At 37.5% G+C, this 19,115-nt stretch overlaps 2 protein-coding genes across 3 annotated transcripts in view; both read left to right on the top strand.

The window, feature by feature from the left end:
• Positions 1-687: 687 nt before the first annotated feature.
• Positions 688-15,854, top strand: slc35e3 (solute carrier family 35 member E3). The gene is made up of 8 exons (XM_022205784.2): positions 688-968; positions 3,398-3,861; positions 7,421-7,531; positions 7,624-7,683; positions 10,091-10,189; positions 11,590-11,672; positions 12,823-12,907; positions 12,999-15,854. The coding sequence occupies exons 2-8, from the start codon at positions 3,466-3,468 to the stop codon at positions 13,098-13,100; spliced, it is 936 nt and encodes a 311-aa protein (XP_022061476.1). The 5' UTR covers positions 688-968; positions 3,398-3,465; the 3' UTR covers positions 13,101-15,854.
• Positions 15,855-16,759: 905 nt separating this feature from the next.
• Positions 16,760-19,115, top strand: part of upf2 (UPF2 regulator of nonsense mediated mRNA decay) — a 39,765-nt gene continuing 37,409 nt past the window's right edge. For both annotated transcript variants that reach the window (XM_051954359.1, XM_051954318.1), the window contains exons 1-2: positions 16,760-16,866; positions 18,284-18,652. In XM_051954359.1, coding sequence (XP_051810319.1) covers positions 18,285-18,652 — 368 coding nt within the window. In that variant the 5' untranslated portion in view covers positions 16,760-16,866; position 18,284. The remainder of the gene's footprint in view (positions 16,867-18,283; positions 18,653-19,115) is intronic.

Raw genomic sequence — 19,115 nt, 5'->3', positions numbered from 1 at the left:
TAAATTCATCATTATTTTGAATTTTTTAAATTAAATTTGGATATCTAAAATTGTATAATTTATTATTACTAGTGAGATATAATTGTAGACTGGATAAGCTTAATATTTACATTAGTCAGATATTTTTTTTAAATATTTGATTTAATGTAGCTATGTAGACTTGTAAAATTTATTTAAATTAGTCAGGCAAAATTGGATATTGGTTAATATGTAGGATTTTAAGCTGAGTATTTCAATTAGGTTGTATCATTAAAAATATTTATTTAATTTAGTTTTTAGTTTATAATTAGTCAGGTACATGTTAATAATAACTAATATCGTATGATCTCACATCTATTTTATAAATGAATGAAGTAGATTAACTGTGAAATTAACTTAATTTACATCATAGTGAGGTTTGTCTATTGGAAACACCTTGACTGAACAGCTGATGTTTTAAATGTGATTTTAAATTAATTATAATTGTATATTTTACATATTTTTACACATATATTTGTGAGGATGGAAATGTTAACTTGAGTCAGAATATATTCCTTTGTGGATTTAAACGCATTTTCTGCATGGAGTGAGACCTCTGTATTTCAGGCGTATCTCTGCGCTCTTCACTCATTTAGCACATAGCAGCAGTGTTTTTTTTTTCTTATCATAGTAAGCCCTCTGTCAGTTCAGCCTGTCTCTGCTTCCGCCACCCTCCGGTCCGTTAGCTGCCGCTGTTGCTCCAAACGTTCCCGTTAAACGGCGTTAAATACGGAGGAAACAGGAACATACGGGCGGTTTGAAGCCACCACAAGTCACGGCTGTACTCGGCACGAAAATCACGGAGGAAATTCCTCCGGTACAGCGGCGGAGATTCTCTCACAGCACAGGCCGGGCTAGAGCTCTACAGCCGGGGTTAGACACTCGCTCAGAGACCGGTAGCCGACGGAGGTTTGTTCGGGCGGAGGGAGCCAGAAAGATGGAGACCCCAGGTAAACTTTTCTTAATGCGTGGCAGAAGGACAGGCGGACAGGCGAACAGGCGGACAGGCGGACAGGCAACTCGTTGGCTTAAACGAACCGAATTATTAAAGCTACAACACTTTAAAACTTATTTTAAAGCTCTAATTTAGTTCTAGGAGCTTCCACTGACAGTTATGTCAATCACACCGAACTCCATTCAAAAAACCTGTTATTTTACCACGAACCGCACAAAACTCTCAAAAATGTACTCCTAATTAGCCACCTGTTTTTGCAGAATTATTCAACAGATTTTTATGCAATTATCGGCATTCAATGGTAGTTTAATTCACTAACACTGAGCTTCATTTAAATAACTTAGTATTTTTTCTGTTAACGTTAGCTAGCTGTCTGTGTGTTGATAAAATAGTTTGACAGGTTATTTAAGGCAATAATCTGAACATATATATATACTCAATAACTTTGGTTAATGTTTTCTGAACAAGCAGCAACACGTAGTTGAAGCTATAGTTCACGATTTTAACTCTGATTTTTGATGGTAGTTATTTCAGTCACAACAAACCAAAATTCAAAAGCCTGTAATTTTTACAGCTAACCGTTTAAAAACGCCATAATTCTCACTGTACTAGCTATCTGTGCTGACACAACTATTTAAAAGATTATAAAAATTAGTAGAAGAAAGAAATGAGTACTTACATGTACTAAAATACTGTATTCGTGTATTAATTTGAGGTGTTTTTGAGTATTTTTATGCTAGGCTAGTTGAGCGTTTGCCAAGTAGCCTGGCACGAAAATCAGTTCAAAATCATGATATTGTAGAGTTATCCGTTACAAACCGCTATAATGTTATCTTAACTAGCTTTCTGTGTTGATATAAGTATCTAATAAGATAATAAAACCAGTAATGAGAAGAAATTACTTGCATTCAACATAATACTGTATTAAAGTATTTGATAGGTGTTTTTTCCTAAGATACTGAAGTGTTTGCTAAGTAGCCTAACACCAAATTCTATTCGAAAAAGCTGTTGTTTTGCGGTTAACCGTTGAAAACTGTGATAATGTTCATTTAACTAGCTGCCTCTTTTGGCAGTATTTTGGCAGTATTATTTAACAGTTTTATAAAACCAGTAACGGAGTGCTTACATTTACTTAAATAGTGTATTTGAGTATTAATTTGACATACTTCAATGGATGTTTTTTGTTTGTTTGTTTGTTTTTTGCTAAGGCACTTAAGTGTTTGCTAAATATCCCAGCATCGTGAAATGTTCTCTTAACTAGCTGCCAATGCTGACAGAATTATTCAATAGATTGGTATAACTATTGGTTCAAACAAAGTGGTACATATATTTACTCAACTAACAGCAACACATAATTTTAGCTGTAGTTTACGGTTGTAACTGCATCAGTTGTTCACTGGCAGTTTCTTCAGTCCCATCAAAGTTCATTTGAAATAGTTGTTCAGTGTTTAGGAGTTTTCCCTACAGAGTCCACAGATCGTCTTTTGTGGCTGCTTGATACATAAGGAAAGCTCCCACCGTTGTAATTTTCCATGACAAATCTCCAAGAGAAGTCTGCCGGATATAATTTACTCTGACTTGAAAGTTGTTTTGAAACTTTAACTGAAAGAGAGAGCAAAATGAGTAAGTAAGGGGAGAGAAATGATGCCAAAGAACACAGTTATGCCAAAATGGGCTTAAAAACATAATCTGTTCCCTTGTCAGGCAGTTTGTAGTACGACCACACCCTTATTATTCTTTAGTGGTCATCCAGAGGTGGATGGGAAACGCCAGCCACAGAGGGACAGAGCTAATGTATACAATAGAATTGAGAAGTAGCTTCATTTTCTGATAGACTTGGTGTTTGTGCGGTGTTTTTTTTTTTTTTTTTTTAACTTCTTTCTTTGATGCTGTCGTGGAGATTTGCTATATCATCAAGCCCAGAAAACAAACAGTGAGTGTCGTTGGCAGATTTATCATCGTGTACACTATGGAGAATACAGAGTTTGTTGAGATTCTCAAAGAAGTACAACTGCTACAGAAATTCCTTTTCATTGTTTAGTAGACATAGATGTAAATGTAACTCTGTTATTTGTTCCACACCATATAATAACCAGCGAACCTCAGACCTTTTGGCCCTCAATTCTTCAATAACTATGCTGACCTACCAGAAAGTTAACAAACGTAGTCCCACAACGAGGACTCATGTACAGAAACAGACACGTAGATAATAAATAAAAATCTAAGAAATCACAATTGCTATTTCTTTCACTATGCCATGTTTCCTTGTGCTTCTATGTCGTTTTGACTTTCAACCAGCCTACGTCTTATCTGTGATTTTCTGGGTGGAACTTTCTGATAACAAAGCTGCTGCAAACGCCACACAAGCTGTCGAATTTAGCTCAAGTTTCTGACTTTTTAACACTCATTTCTGTCTTTTTGCAGCGTGAACAGCTCAGTTAAGTCTATAAAAGCTCAACTGGAGTAAGTCAAGCAGGGAAACTTCCAGAATCATGGCTGAAGGACTATTTTCAGCCAACAGGCGCATTGTTGCCGGCATGCTGGTCAACCTTTTTTCCTCCATCTGCATCGTCTTTATTAACAAATGGATCTACGTGCGCTACGGCTTTCCCAACATGACCCTGACCCTTGTTCACTTCGTGGTCACCTGGCTGGGACTCTACATCTGCCAGAGGATGGATATTTTTGCCCCAAAGAGCCTCCCGATTCGCAAGATTGTGTGGCTGGCGCTGAGCTTCTGTGGGTTTGTGGCCTTCACCAACCTGTCGCTGCAGAACAACTCAATAGGAACATACCAGCTGGCTAAAGCCATGACCACGCCTGTCATCATCCTCATCCAGACCACCTACTACAAGAAGACCTTCTCCACCAAGATCAAACTGACCCTGGTAAGAAAACAGACCGTCTAATTACAGGAGTTATTCAGAGGGACACAAATCTGCAGAGTCATGACGGAGTGTTTTGTTAAGTCATTGTTATCTATAGAGAACATTTACAACAGAGTTTTCCAACTACAGTTAAAACTTACCAGGTAAATAACCTGATTAATTTGAATAATGTTTGGCAAAAAACAGTGAAACATTTTAAAATGCACATTAAAAACTAATTTAAATAATATATTCAGCCTTTACCTTACTAAGTTACATATTAAGTTAGTAAGATGCATAAAATAAAATTGACTTATTAAAGTACAATTTTTACCACACTTATTTTATATACCATACAGATTTACCTGACTGTTTGAAATGTATAAAATAAAAGATACCGGACTAATTTGATGATAATATAGTAATTTACCTGACTAATTTAAATATATTAATTCAAAAGTACCTGAATAATTTAAATTTATCAATAAATATTTACTGGTCAAATTTAAATACATTAAGTAAAAAAAAAAAACTGACTAATTTAAATATATAAATTATAATTTACCAGCCAAATTTAAATGTATGAAATGCAATTAACTGATTAATTTAATCAGAATCAGAATCACTTTATTCATCCCTGAAGGGAAATTCAGTTGTCAAGGTTCTTATCTGTTTAATTTTGAATTGAATAGCCTGACTGCTGATGGCAAGAAAGATTTCCTAAATCTTTCGGTCTTGCAGCACAGGGATAGGAGCCGTCCACTGATGTTTCGTTGTTCATTGAGGCAGATGTGAAGTGGATGATCCATGTTGGTCAGAATGGCCTCCATCTTGCTCAGTGCCCGTCTCTCCACCTCATCCTCCAAAGTGTTCAATCTGATTCCAACCACAGAGCCAGCTTTTTTAATCAGTTTGTTCAGACGCCTTGCATCCTTGTTCTTTATACTGCCTCCCCAGCAGACTGCAGCATAAAACAGGACACTTGCTACCACAGACTGATAAAACATCTGCAGCATCTTACTGCAGATGTCTAGTGATCGAAGTCTTCTGAGGCAATAAAGTCGGCTCTGGCCCTTTTTGTACATGAAGTCTATGTTTGTAGACCAGTCCAACTTATTATCAAGGTGGACACCTAAATATTTATATGATGTCACCATCTCGATGTCCACGCCACAAGTGTTCACTGCCTGAAGAGGGTGTTTGGATCTGCAGAAATCTATGATCAAATGTATAAAATAAAAATGTGCCTCACTAATTAAAATCTATTTTTAGAGTTTACCTAATTTAAATGCATACTACAAATGTACAAGACTAATTCAAATAGATAAATGAAACGTGCACCTGGCTAATTTTAGGGTATGAAATTTAAATTTACCTGATTGATTTAAATATATTTTTAGATATATTTTTTAAAATTTGCTTGATTAATTTAATGATGTTTCTTAAATGTACTTAATTTATTTATATATATATATATATATATATACACACGTGGACAAAATTGTTGGTACCCCTCAGTTAAAGAAGGAAAAACCCACAATTCTCACTGAAATCACTTGAAACTCACAAAAGTAACAATAAATAAAAATTTATTGAAAATTAAATAATCAAAAACAGCCATTACTTTTGAATTGTTGATTAACATAATTATTTAAAAAAACAAACTAATGAAACAGGCCTGGACAAAAATGATGGTACCTCTATAAAAGATTGAAAACTATTTGACCAGAGTGACATGATTAACTCAGGTGTGTCATTTAATTGACATCACAGGTGTTTCCAAACTCATAATCAGTCAGTCTGCCTATTTAAAGGGAGACAAGTAGTCACCCTGCTGTTTGGTGAAAAGGTGTGTACCACACTGAACATGGACAACAGAAAGCGAAGGAGAGAATTGTCCCAGGACATCCGAAAAAAAATGATAGACAAACATCTTAAAGGTAAAGGCTATAAGACCATCTCTAAAAAGCTTGAAGTTCCTGTGACAACAGTGGCTCATATTATTCAGAAGTTCAAGACCCACGGGACAGTAGCCAACCTCCCTGGACGTGGCCGCAAGAGGAAAATTGATGACAAATTGAAGAGACGGATCGTTCGAATTGTATCCAAAGAGCCCAGAGCAACCTCCAAAGAAATTAAAGGTGAACTCCAAGGCCAAGGTACATCAGTGTCAGATCGCACCATTCATCGTTGTTTGAGCCAAAGTGGACTTCATGGGAGACGACCAAGGAGGACACCACTGCTGAAAAAAACTCATAAAAAAGCGAGACTGGAATTTGCAAAAATGCATGTTGACAAGCCACAAAGCTTCTGGGAGAATGTCCTTTGGACAGATGAGACCAAACTGGAGCTTTTTGGTAAGGCACATCAACTCTATGTTCATAGACTCAAAAACCAAGCATACGAAGAAAAGAACACTGTCCCTACGGTGAAACATGGAGGAGGCTCAGTAATGTTTTGGGGCTGCTTTGCTGCATCTGGCACAGGGTGTCTTGAAAGTGTGCAAGGTACGATGAAATCTGAAGACAATCAAGGCATTCTGGAGAGAAATGTGCTGCCTAGTGTCAGAAAGCTTGGTCTCAGTCGCAGGTCATGGGTCTTCCAACAGGACAACGATCCAAAACACACAGCCAAAAACACCCAAGAATGGCTGAGAGAAAAGCGTTGGACTATTCTAAAGTGGCCTTCTATGAGCCCAGATCTGAATCCCATTGAACATATGTGGAAGGAGCTGAAACATGCCATTTGGAGAAGACACCCATCAAACCTGAGACAACTGGAGCTGTTTGCTCATGAGGAGTGGGCCAAAATACCTGTTGACAGCTGCAGAACGCTCATTGACAAATACAGAAATCGTTTAATTGCAGTGATTGCCTCAAAAGGTTGTGCAACAAAATATTAAGTTATGGGTACCATCATTTTTGTCCAGCCCTATTTCATTAGTTTGTTTTTTTAAATAATTATGTTAATCAACAATTCAAAAGTAATGGCTGATTTTGATTATTTAATTTTCAATAAATTTTTATTTATTGTTACTTTTGTGAGTTTCAAGTGATTTCAGTGAGAATTGTGGGTTTTTCCTTCTTTAACTGAGGGGTACCAACAATTTTGTCCACGTGTGTATATATATATATAATTTTAAAAATGTGCCACACTAATTTAAATACATAAAATTAAAATGTTCCTGACAAATTAAAATCTATTTTTAAAGTTCACCAAATTTAAATGTATACCGAATTAATGTACAGAACTAATTTAAATAAATAAAAAAATGAACATAATAAAGCTAAAATGTACCTGACTATATTTTCTTTGTATTAAATAAATACAACCTAACTGACTAATTAAAATATAAAATATAAATTTAAATTACTCATTTAAATGCATTTTTAAAAATTACCTGACTAATTTAATTACATAAAAATGGGAATTTTCCTGACAAATATTAGTGTATAAAAAAAAATTGCTTGACCCTTTTAAAAATGTAATAAAAGTCGTGCATAGCTAATTAACTTTAGCAGACTTTCCCTGACTAATGTAAACACAGTGCAGCTGAAGTAGTTTTTCTGTCTGTCTGCAGGTTCCTATAACACTAGGGGTGATACTGAACTCATACTATGATGTTCGGTTCAACGTGTTGGGGACTGTGTTTGCTACTCTCGGTGTTCTGGTCACATCACTTTACCAAGTGGTGAGTAAATCCACACACTGAAAAACAATGAAACTGACAGAGATACAGTAACAGCTACTGTCATACTGTCGTTCTGTCTGTGTTTGTGTCAGTGGGTTGGAGCCAAACAACACGAGCTGCAGGTGAACTCCATGCAGCTGCTCTACTACCAGGTATGAGTTTGACAGAATAACAGTCAGAGGTTATTTAATGCTCATTATCTCCTGATAGAGTGCGCTCTAGTTTTAATCTGTAGTACTGCTGGACGTTATTTCATGTGTCAGCTATGTTTACTTATTGCTGAAAATTGAGTTCATGTCTTTTTTTTTTTTTTTTTTAAATCACTTAAACTTCTATTGAGCTCCTGCAAAATCCTTAAAGCTCAACATCAAATACCTTTTTAATGAAGAATCTTTTGAAGTTCGGCCTTCACAGATAAGTTTAATCTTTTCTGAGATTCCCTCTAAAGCTCACCAAAGCTGTTTTTTTTCCCCATTTCATTAGTCCTCTCACATGAGTCTTTACTGTGAACCAGACTTGGGACTGGCCTTGAATGAGGACTTAAACTTACTGTTTTCTATTCGCCTGACACTTCCCTTCATTACACCACAGCTTTAGCATAACAGGTTTTTCTGGATTAGTAAGGTGTAACTAAAACATTATTTTCTGCTTTTGGAACTTGCAGGCGGTTTAAATGCTAACCAATACTTTTTTATTATTCTGACTGCAAGAACTTACCTTTTTCTGGGAGAAAAACAGTTCCTACTTATGTAAAGCTCAGTGCTGATTGGTGAAATTTTCTACACTGTAAATCTCTACATCGAGTATCAGTCTCTTCTTTTGAAATATCTGCATCAACAAATGTAAAAATTCACCCGAGAGGTTAACATAACAAACCTCCAGTATTCGATTTCCTCACAGAACTGGAGTTTCATCCAATAACTATTGTTTGTCCAGTCCCTCCAGGATTTCACGGGCGTTTTTCGTGATTGTTGCCGCCGAAAATGCCTGAATTCGCGGCAGCTTTTCTAAAAAATTGCGATAAAAGTTGCGATGTTTTAAGCTCATTTGTTGTGATAAAATTGTGGGAGACAGTGACAATTGCTAAAAAGCTGCATTTTTTTCCAGCTTGTAGAACATGTTTCAACGCTGTATTTGACAATATTTATTCCGAAATTAATTATTTAACGTTCCGACCCATTTCCACAAAAGCTGGCGCACCATGGTGGGAAATGAGCAGCAGGCAGATACTGGTTTAATATGACGTGACCTAACTATGCAGGGGGCGACAGGAATTGATGGGACTCAGAAACACCCCCACAATTTAATCAGTTGTTCCTTCTATCATTTCTGATACGTCCACAGTGGTAGATTTGTTGTAGGATCACTATCATGTGATCGTCAGCGGGCCGCTGAGGTAGCCTTCACTTGTTGCCATGGTTACCGTGCCGCTATCAGACGCCGTGCCGCTATGACTCCTTAACAAATCCATGGATCCAAACTTTAAGCCGTATCACTGCCGAAGTCTAATCATTTGGTCCTTGTGTCATTTCTGACCGACCCTTAAATTTTCATTCAAATCCCTGAGTCCGGTTTTGAGTGATGTTGGTAACAGAGGAAGGATTCACACACGCTGATCGTCACATAACTCCGCCACGTTCTTTGGTGGAATAATTTAATCTAATTTACCTCATTCTTTCAGTGCTCCAACGGATCTGGATTCAACAGTTTCCATCATGGTGATTTGTCTGGTCTGTTGTCCGCTCATTTCAGCCTTTCTAATATGTTTCGTGTTTAAAAAAAAAAAAAAAAAGTGTGTATCAATCGATGATTTTTTTTGTATTCCACCACAATATTGCACGGTTGTAAAACAGTTTAGCTCCGCTTTGATGAAGAACATCAGTGAATTAATTTTTTATCACGGTCTTCAGCAGTAATTTTTGTTAAGTGAGAGACATTAGAATCGCACACGTCTGCATCTTCAAACCATAAACAAGGAAGTGAATTCGGTGACGCACGCGCATTACGTTTGCGCTGGGAGCTGCTGTGATTGGTTGAACTCACGGGAGGCGGGCCAAAATTGCGGGAAAGTTGTGGTGATTGGACAAAATTGCAAGGCCGTGCAAAATTCGCGGAGATTGGTTGATTTCGCGCGATCGCAACATCGCGAATTCCTGGCGGGACTGTTTGTCCTTGCTTTGGTGCACTCGGAGTTAACATTACGGATTCTACATTACGATTAAAAAGTAAAAGTTTGCACCACTTTGTGTCTGCCTCGATTTCCTGCGATGGAAAGCTGTCTGTTATTACCAAAAAAACAAACGTCTAGTATAATAAAATCGGATGTTATCCAGCTCTAGTATCAGTTTAGGACTTGAAAAAAGGCATCTGGGTTTGACGGAGTTGTTGAAATATTTAAAAAGCTGCTAATTTCAGCATTGATCAGCTGTAAAACAGGTCAGATGTACATCGTCTCATGGCTTCTCTACATATTCCCACTGTGACTGTAACCCTAGTTTGTGATATGAGTACTGTATGTAATAAAATACTGCAGTATTAACACAGTATCCGTCCTGTCAGGCTCCTCTGTCTTCAGCCTTCCTGCTCTGCATCATTCCTCTGTTTGAGCCGCTGACCGGAGACGGAGGAATATTTGGACCCTGGTCTCTGCCAGCTCTGGTCAGAATCCACATCAGCGTCACACACTTAGAAACACACACGATGGCTCCATATTCTGCAAAACATTTGTAAAAAATACCTAAAGTGTGGTTTTATCATTTTAAATTATGCACCTGACCACAGCAGAAGGTTTACAAGACACTTTTTTCTGGTGTTTATTGGTCTATTTCTGAAGGATAAAAGCTCATCCTAGCTTCTTGGGTTGGCGCCATGGTAACGCTATGATATGACATCATATAGAAACTTATCTATACACATTAGGTAGTAGGCAGATGTTTATCGACAATCCACTTTCACACTGGAAACAATGCCACTCTCAAAACAAGAAAAAAACAATTATTTCAAGAAATGTTTGCTTTGAAATAAGTGAAAAAATCTGCTAATAGAACAAAGTGGAAAATCTCTTGGTAAGATTTCTTGAAATAAGATACGATATGTTGACTCTTGAGATCTTAGAATTAGCTGGAAAACTTATTGTAGGCTGTATTTTACCAGGATTGTCAAGCTTAGGTGCCAGATATGCTAAAAACAAAAAAAGCAGTTTTTCACTCTAAAATAGATTTTTGCTTTCATGTAACCTCCTAATTTGAAATGCATTAACCCTCCTGTTGTCTTCATTTACGGCACCAAAAAATATTGTTTCCTTGTCTGAAAAAAATCCCCAAAAATTCCTCAAATTTCTGAAAATTTGCAAAACTTTCAGGAAGAAAACTCCAATAATTCCTCAAGTTTCCCTTAAAAGTTTTATTGTAAAAATCCAACAAATTTGACAATGAGTAAAAATCTTCTAAAAAATCCTCAAAATATCTAAAGTGATTACATATATATCAGTAAAACTTCTAATATTTTCTTTAAGAACATTCACATAAAAATCAACCAAAATCCAGCTAAATTTGCTGGATTTTGGTTGATTTTTTTTTTTATGTGAATGTACTTAAACATTTTTACCATTTTTTTTTTTTTCAGCAAAAAATTTTCAAAAATTTCCCAAAAATGTTGAAAATGTGGGAAGTTTCACTGTGAAAATATGTTTTTTTTCCCATATTTTCAAACTTTAAAACGGGTCAAGACAGCATGAGGGTTAAAGATATTTAAAGTTTTCTTGTAAAATACAACTCAAAACACGTTAATTTCAACATTCACTAAACAAGATATTTAAGATGCATTGTCTTAAAACAAGTCCTTCCATCTTGCTGAAATGTGTGAATTTATCTTAAATCAAGTGGGATGAGACAAAAGAACTAAAAAAAAAAAAAAAAAAAAAAAAAAAGACAAATAAACTTGTAAGATTTTGAGTTTTTGCAGTGTGTTTAAATTTTGACGTACCAGCATGACGAACATCTGCTGCAGCTGCTTCCAGACGGTCAGACTAACACTGTTGTCGTCTGGTTATTCTACAGGTGACGGTGTTGTTCTCAGGTGTGGTGGCGTTCCTGGTCAACCTGTCCATCTACTTTATCATTGGAAACACCTCGGCTGTCACGTATCCTCAAACGCACAAAGACGCCCAAGAGACTCCAGAAGGGTGTTTTTGATAGTTTTTACGGGATGGGGAAGTTGAAGATGGGTTTTATTTTGGGCAAATATGATCCTTCTTAAAGACATTTAAGGATTTGAAAGGTTCTTGTGGGACTTCTTAGTCCCCTGTATAGGGTTCTTTGGGTTTATTGAGGGGCTTTGAGGACTATGTCGAAAGCTTTCTTTTTTTTGAGGAGGTGTTTTGGTTTTTGTGGCATGTTTAGAACATTTTTAAGTGCTTTTTAGTCGTATGGCAAAGATTTTAGAACTTCTTGAAGAGGTGTAACATCTACATTAAATGTTTTACTGTTTTCTTAGAAATGGTCTCACAACTTCTAGAGACGATTTCTAGTGTTCTTCGGTTTCCTTCTAGAGGTTTTGAGGTCTTTGTGGAGAGCTTTGCAGTCTTCTTGACAGGAGATTTCTGGTCCTACTGTTGGGGGTTTTTAGTTTTCCTGTGAAGCTTTGACGGTTTTGTAGTCTGACAAGTTTCAGAGCTTCTTAAGAAGGTTTATGCTCTCCTTGACCAAGATTTTGTTTTCTTAGGAAGCTTAAAGCAAACTTGTTGCTCTATAATAGAGCTTAACAACTTGGTGAGAAGATTTGCAGTGTTTTGAGGGTAGTTTAAGGTTTTGGTAGAGAGCTTTCTAGACTTATTGAAGCACTTCAGAACTTTTTTTAGGAAGTTTCTGGTCTTCTTGAGTTTTGGGGGATTTTTCTACTGAGGTCTGGAAACTTTGTGAAAACTTTTTCAGTCTTGCTGGTTTCAGAACTTCCTGAGATGAGGATCTTTTGTCTCCATTTTGAGACTTGCGTTTTCTCCTTTTTATGCAGCTTGGAATGTTTTTAAATGGTTTCTCGTCTTGAGGTTTTTTGTTTGTTTCTTTGCAAGATGTGATTGCAGAACTTTTAGCTTCCTGTGAGGAGAAATCTCTTGTCTAGAGATCTATAAGCCGACAGAGGGGGGAACTAAAGATCTTGAGGAGGTCTTTGGAAGTTTCTGACAGTCTTTTTTTTAAATATTTTTTTTAGGTTGTCTTGAGGAGGTTTCAGCTATTCTGATGTGATTATTTTAGGTTCATTTGTGTTGTCGTTCTCTTGACTCTACTTTGCAGCTACAACATGTTTGGTCATTTTAAATTCTGCATCACTCTGACTGGTGGATACCTGCTATTCCATGACCCGCTGTCACTCAACCAGGTGAGTCTTACTCTTCCAAGCCTCCTTCTGACTTCAGTACTTTTACTATTTTCTCCAAACCTTATATTCTGCCTCCTGGTCTCTCGTTCAGGCATTGGGGATCCTCTGCACTCTGGCAGGAATCTTGTCTTACACTCACTTCAAGCTGGTCGAACAGGAAGAAGGGAAGAGTCGACTGGCTCAGAGACCGTAGGCTGGTTTATAATCAGCCAGCTGTATGGACTCCAACCACCGGCTGCAAAGACTCCTTTCTAAATATTTTATAAAGTTTCATACGAGTATTTTTTTAGAAGAGGAAAGAATTTCATCGTGGTTAAATGTGTTGATGTGGCGGCACATCTGCAGCTCTTCATGCTCTTCCCATGGTTCTTCAACAACACCGACGTTAACGTCTGAAGGGAAACTGAAGCTCATCACACCAGCAGCTGGACCTTTTCAAAGAAACAATTAAAGCAGAAAAACACAATAACAATCTGACATTTCACAAGCAAGAGATAAAAGAACACGCACAACTTTCTTCAGCTTTAACACAAACTGATTCAAATGCCGTCCCAGAATTCACTGCTGCTGTTGGACGAGCATCTGTACATTCGGTGGGTGTTGTTACCTCGCGACCAATCACAAGGAGGCTCCAGGTTTATGTCACAGGGTTAAAGGACAAACACTGAACCTTCATCTGCTGCTTTGAGAACAAAAAATAATATCAGTGCTATAATGATGAAAATGTTTCTTGCGTTTGTTTCTGCTTTTTCAAATGAGCTGTAGCTTTGGAAAAACATCCACATCTGTAACAGCAGAAGACAATAGATGATCCTGCTGGATTCAACTGTTCCTGGACTCTAAATATTCACAGAATTTTTTCTATTCAGTCCCATCTACAAGGAATTACTCAAATTTTGCTTTAAAGTGAAATTAAAAGGATGTTTTTCCGAAAAAGTTTTAGCAACTTGCAGTAATTTGCTTCTAACTTTGAATAACTGCTGGACTGCACCATTTGGAGATGAAACCGTGGGCTGTCCAAAGGAAAAGAGAGGCACTGAAGCTATTTACATACCTCAGCTCTGACTTCAGGCCAATTCATGGTTTCTGCCTCCCTGTATGCTGACTGATGCTGACTGTGAACCTCGATACCAGATTCTACCACATACTGACCACAGGAGGATCTGTAAATTTGTGCCGTTTGTTGGATGTAGCAGCTGATTACCTTTTAGACGGAAGCACTGTGTCGATGTGATTAATCCTGGACATAGTTAGCACACGATATCTGGAGATTTTAGAACTTCCCACTGAGTTTCCGTCTTTCAACCCCAACATCTGGCTGTGACTACTTCAAGTACAGTTGATTTAAAGCTGATTATTAAAGTGTGAATGATGGAGAATCCGTTCAAACAGCCTTTCTTCTAAACGAGCGTGCGTTTGGAGCTCCGTATTGTTTTTCTTGCTCATGTACAGTGGCAAATTTTAGGCTTCACATGGATGAAAAGTGCATCACAGGACGCAGAAAACATGAATTGGCCCTTTAGAAGCATAATCAAACTGTTATCAAGCTGTTCCTATAACTGATTTCAACCTTCAACACTACAGTATTTTCAGTTGTGAGCGTTTTTCCACGTAAAGACAAACACAAAGCTGATATCTTACACGTAGGGTGATGGTTGAACGGTACGTCGGGTCTATTTTTTCTTTGTTTACTTTCTCCAGATTGTTTTTTTCCCCTCAGGATGTCATTTTTCTCAATGAAGAGTATTTAGATGGAGAAAAAGTTCCCTCAGTCCATTTAAGAGTTGCTGTCATTGAACAGTCTGGATGGCTTTCCTACTTCGTGCAAACACTTTATACTCAAACCTAAAGGTTCTCTGTGCATCCATGAAACTTGGCATTATTTTAGACCTCTCATAGCTCTGTAAAGTTGAACTCAATACGAATGATTTGTGTAAATTGACTACACATTTGGACAGATTTCACTGCAAAATGTTGCCGTTTCAGATGCGACTGATGATTTAAACATAACCGCTCCTTAATAAATCCAATTGATTCACTTTTTTTTTAAATTGTCAGTCATTAAGTTGATTTTTCTTGTTTTAACCTGAGAATTTCCAACCTGGTGCATCATTTTCTTGCTCATAATTTATTATTTGCATTAGTTACCTGCCAGGAGGTCATGTAATCACCTGAGTTTGTTTGTCTGTTTGTTTGTCTGTTAACAGCATAACTCAAAAAGTCATGGACGAATTTTCACCAAATTTTTACAGGATGTCCGGAAGAGCAAAAGTAACAATCGATTAGATTTTGGAGGTGATCCGGATCACCGTCTGGATCCAGGATTGTTTTGAAGGAGTCTGTACAATTGAGAGGGATGGTTGCCAGGCCATCTCTCAATTGTACAGACAGAGGTCGCCGGATCGATCCAAGGCGACGGCCGAATTCCGAGCGAGTCGGGACCGACGAAACGAAGCGGCGGCGACGTGTACGGTACCGTCACACGCGCGCGCAAGGCTACCGTTACGTGCGTGCGGCGGCGCCGCCGTCAAAACACTGTGCTGTTACACTGTACATGCATGTTATGCTTTGTGCACAAACTGTTAAAACTAAATTAAATCCGTCCATGACGTTTTGGGTTATGCTGTTAACAGACAAACAAACTCCGATTGGTCATCTGTACAATTGAGCGATGGCCTGGCGGAGGTCTGCGCTCTCCGAGTGCTTTTCTAGCTTGTATCTGTTTTGACAGGATCTGGTGGATTTTCTAGTTTACAGATTTTTACATATTTTTTGTGTTTTTGTTTTGGGAGAAAACCTTTCAAATACATGTACCTCCAGGATCCACCGTGTTGGTTGAGACGAACGTCAGCTCACGCGTTTAAGTCGACCAACCATCCATTGTGTATTTAACATCCAGAAAAATATACAGTTGGTGAAATAAAAACTCCAGTCTTACATGCCTACAGTGATTGTTTCTGTGTTTTCTGTCCAGGAAATTAATTCATATTCAAGTAGATAATGTCTAACTTGCATATTTTCAAAAACTTACAATAGAAAAACAATTGTGTAAATGTTGGTGGTGAGCTGTGGAGAGTTTCTGGTGATATTTATTCGTTAAAACGTATTTTCTTTACTTTAAAACTGAACTCAAACACTGCTGCTCCCCACTTGGTTTAAACTTTAAACCCGTAAAATGTAGTTTTCCTGTGAACAGCCCTCCTGTCCAGCTTTCCTGAGCTTTCCATGCGTGTGTTTTCTTCACACTGAGTCAACAGAGCTCCAGCAGTAATCCTGCTTCTCAAACACACACAGAGCTGCTGTGTTGGAGGAAACTTCACCTGAATGGACGAGTGTGTTGAAAAATACCTGCAGCCTCCTGGGAGGAAAAGACTGACAGCTGCCGTAAAACAACCTCATAAAGAATCTGCTCGTTCTCCTGCTTCAGTTTCAACTGTTTGATCAGTGTATTAAAAAAATAGATGTTTGTTAAATGTTCATTTGCCCACTGAAAGTTTTAATGAATGTCTTGTTTTATTCTGCTGCTTTAAATGCTCTGTTTACAAATAATTTGAATAATTTTGAATTTATTTGCAAATATTTAGGAATTAATTATTCAAAACAACTGAGCAGGGAAATTTGTAGTTGTAGAAAAGAGTATGACATGTCTATCAGTAAATTTAAAGCCACAGAAAAGTTTTGTAATCATTTTTTCGTGTTGTGTAAAATTAGTTTTGTCTTTTTCTTGTTCTCAGACAAAGTAGAAAACATGGCAGGAGCAGTGTTTCCCACAAAACACACCCATGTGCTTAGATAACTACACAAAAATGCCCCTATATGTACGGAAATATATTTTAATGTCGCCTAATAATTATATTTTTACTCAGGCATAATTTGCGTAACCAACTAGACGGGGTCCTGCAGCGGTTCACACGGAAACCAACGCTAACGACCGATGTTTGTTTTGCTACAGTTAGCAGGTAAACCCTTTAATTTTTCAGCAATAATTACACGGAATCAACTTTCCTAAGCATTGTTTTGTGTTGTGTACAACTGTAAAATGACACTATGTGGATTTAATGTTCACTAACTGTCAGTTTCTCGCTGTCAAAACGTTTGTTTACATCGTGCGTTCATTCAGTGGCCTAGCTAACTGCGCTAGCTATGCTAATGCTAGTTCTGTTTTTATTACGGATTTATTTACACGTTAGAAACCTTACAGCCCTGTTTATGCGTGTTATAATAAACTGTTTTTCTCTCAGGCTGATTTTGAGGTAGTTTGTGAGCTACGTCGTTTGAAAAATAGAGAGTTAATGTCTCCGTGCTAGCATGACAGTTGAGCTAGGTGGCTAACTAGCAGCGTCTGCAACGGAGCTTCTGCTGCGTGGGTGTGTGTCAGCCTCATCTTCGCGGCAGAATTAATGATTGGAGATTCAAAATTAGCTGATTTTGCTGTAAATGTTGTCTTAAAACATTTAAGCAACTTAATGTCACTACTTCACCGAGACAAATGTTAATTTTAACTCTCTGCCCGCCTCTGAAAGCCTTGTTTACATATAATTTGTGTGTATAATATATATAATTCCAATAATCGCACATTTTTAGACGTTCATGCCTATAAGGTGCCGTTTCAGCTATTACTGATCCTCTTACATGTGTCACCAGTTGTGTAAAACAAACAGCCGTTGTGTTGATTTACGTTTTAGAGAAAATAATGAAGCTGTCAAATGTAGTTGTGATCAGCAACGAATTTTTGACCAAAAAACAAAGTCAGACTTTATTAATTTAGCACTTTATAAAGTAGAGATTTCAAAGTGCTTGATGAAAAAAGAGAAATTAAGAAAACGGAGCAACAAATCTTTATCGGTCCACAAAAGTGTCACATTTAACACCTGATTAGTTGTCATTTTTCGATATGTGCAAACATTGAGGAAGATGACAAATTTCTGCTTTGTAGCATCTCGCATCGTAATACATTTATTTTTAATAAGCTTTGGACTGTTGGTCAGACAAAACAGGACCATTGATCACTTGCATTTTTTACTTTTTTGTGTGTATTTTTATATATCCTAAAATTAATCTGTAAATGAATCAGTAGGTTAGGGCTGCAACTAACAGTTTATTTCATCATGGAATATTTATGTGATCCATCTTATGTCACATAATCATTCGATCTATAAATTCAAAAAATAGTTCCCACGTGTCGATAATAAAACTCGTTCTGTTAATGCTGCTGGACTATAAAAATCCAGCCAAGAGAGTGACGGAGAAATGTTCAGTTTCCACATTTGTTTTGAAAAAGTAAAAACTTCTCAAAACGGTCAAAAGAGATTTAAAATTATCTTCAGAATGACAATAATTTTTGCTAAACAACCTTTTCTTGTTGTCCGCCCTCAGCATGCCTGCTGAACGCAAGCGCTCAGTAAACATGGATGAAAAAGACGTTTTCGCCTTCAGCAACAAGGAGAAAGAGAAGGACCGAGAGCCTGAGAGACGACCAGCGTCGGCTCGAGACAAAGCAAAAGACGAGGCCAAGATGAGCGGCAAGAAAGATGGCGGCAAGGAGGAGAAGAGGAAGCGACTCGAGGAGGAAAAGAAGAAGAAGGAGGAGAAGGAGCGGAGGAAGAAAGAGGAGGAGAAACAGAAGGCGGAGGAAGAGCAGAAGAAGAAGGAGGAGGAGGAGAAGAGGCAGCAGGAGGAACAGGAGAGGAAGGTTCAGGAGGAGGAGGCCAAAAGACAACGTGAGGAGGAGGCAGCTCTCCTCAAGTAAGTGATGAGAAATCTGCTGCTATCGTATCTTTATAAAACCTTATTTTAATACCAATAACATCAGATTAATGCAGTGCAGAGTCAAAACTCAGATATGAAGGACATCTGTGAGATTCAGCCTGATAAATATCTTTAGATTAAAGTGAGTGTAGGTGCTTAAATCTCCAAATTCTTCCTGCTAATAATCACATTTGTGAGTTGTCTTTAGTTTTTTCTTGTCCAAGAAGTCCAGATCGTTGTCTCTTTACATGGTAAACTAACTGCTAATGTTTCAAGGTGTTAAAATATCAAAATAAATGTAGGCTGAAGTATGCAAGTGTAGCACAAAAAGACTAAGAATAACAATGAGTGTCTACATTCATTAATATTACTTTGCATAACAACTTCCTTGTCCCAGTCAATATTAAAAACACTTTATTGTATTTGGTGTTCCTCAGAATGTTCCATTGTTCTCTTGTGG

The sequence above is a fragment of the Acanthochromis polyacanthus genome, chromosome 1, assembly GCF_021347895.1.
Source record: "Acanthochromis polyacanthus isolate Apoly-LR-REF ecotype Palm Island chromosome 1, KAUST_Apoly_ChrSc, whole genome shotgun sequence".
Lineage (NCBI taxonomy): Eukaryota > Metazoa > Chordata > Actinopteri > Pomacentridae > Acanthochromis > Acanthochromis polyacanthus.
Note: the sequence above shows the minus strand (reverse complement) of the source record. Positions and strands in the feature narration are given on the sequence as shown.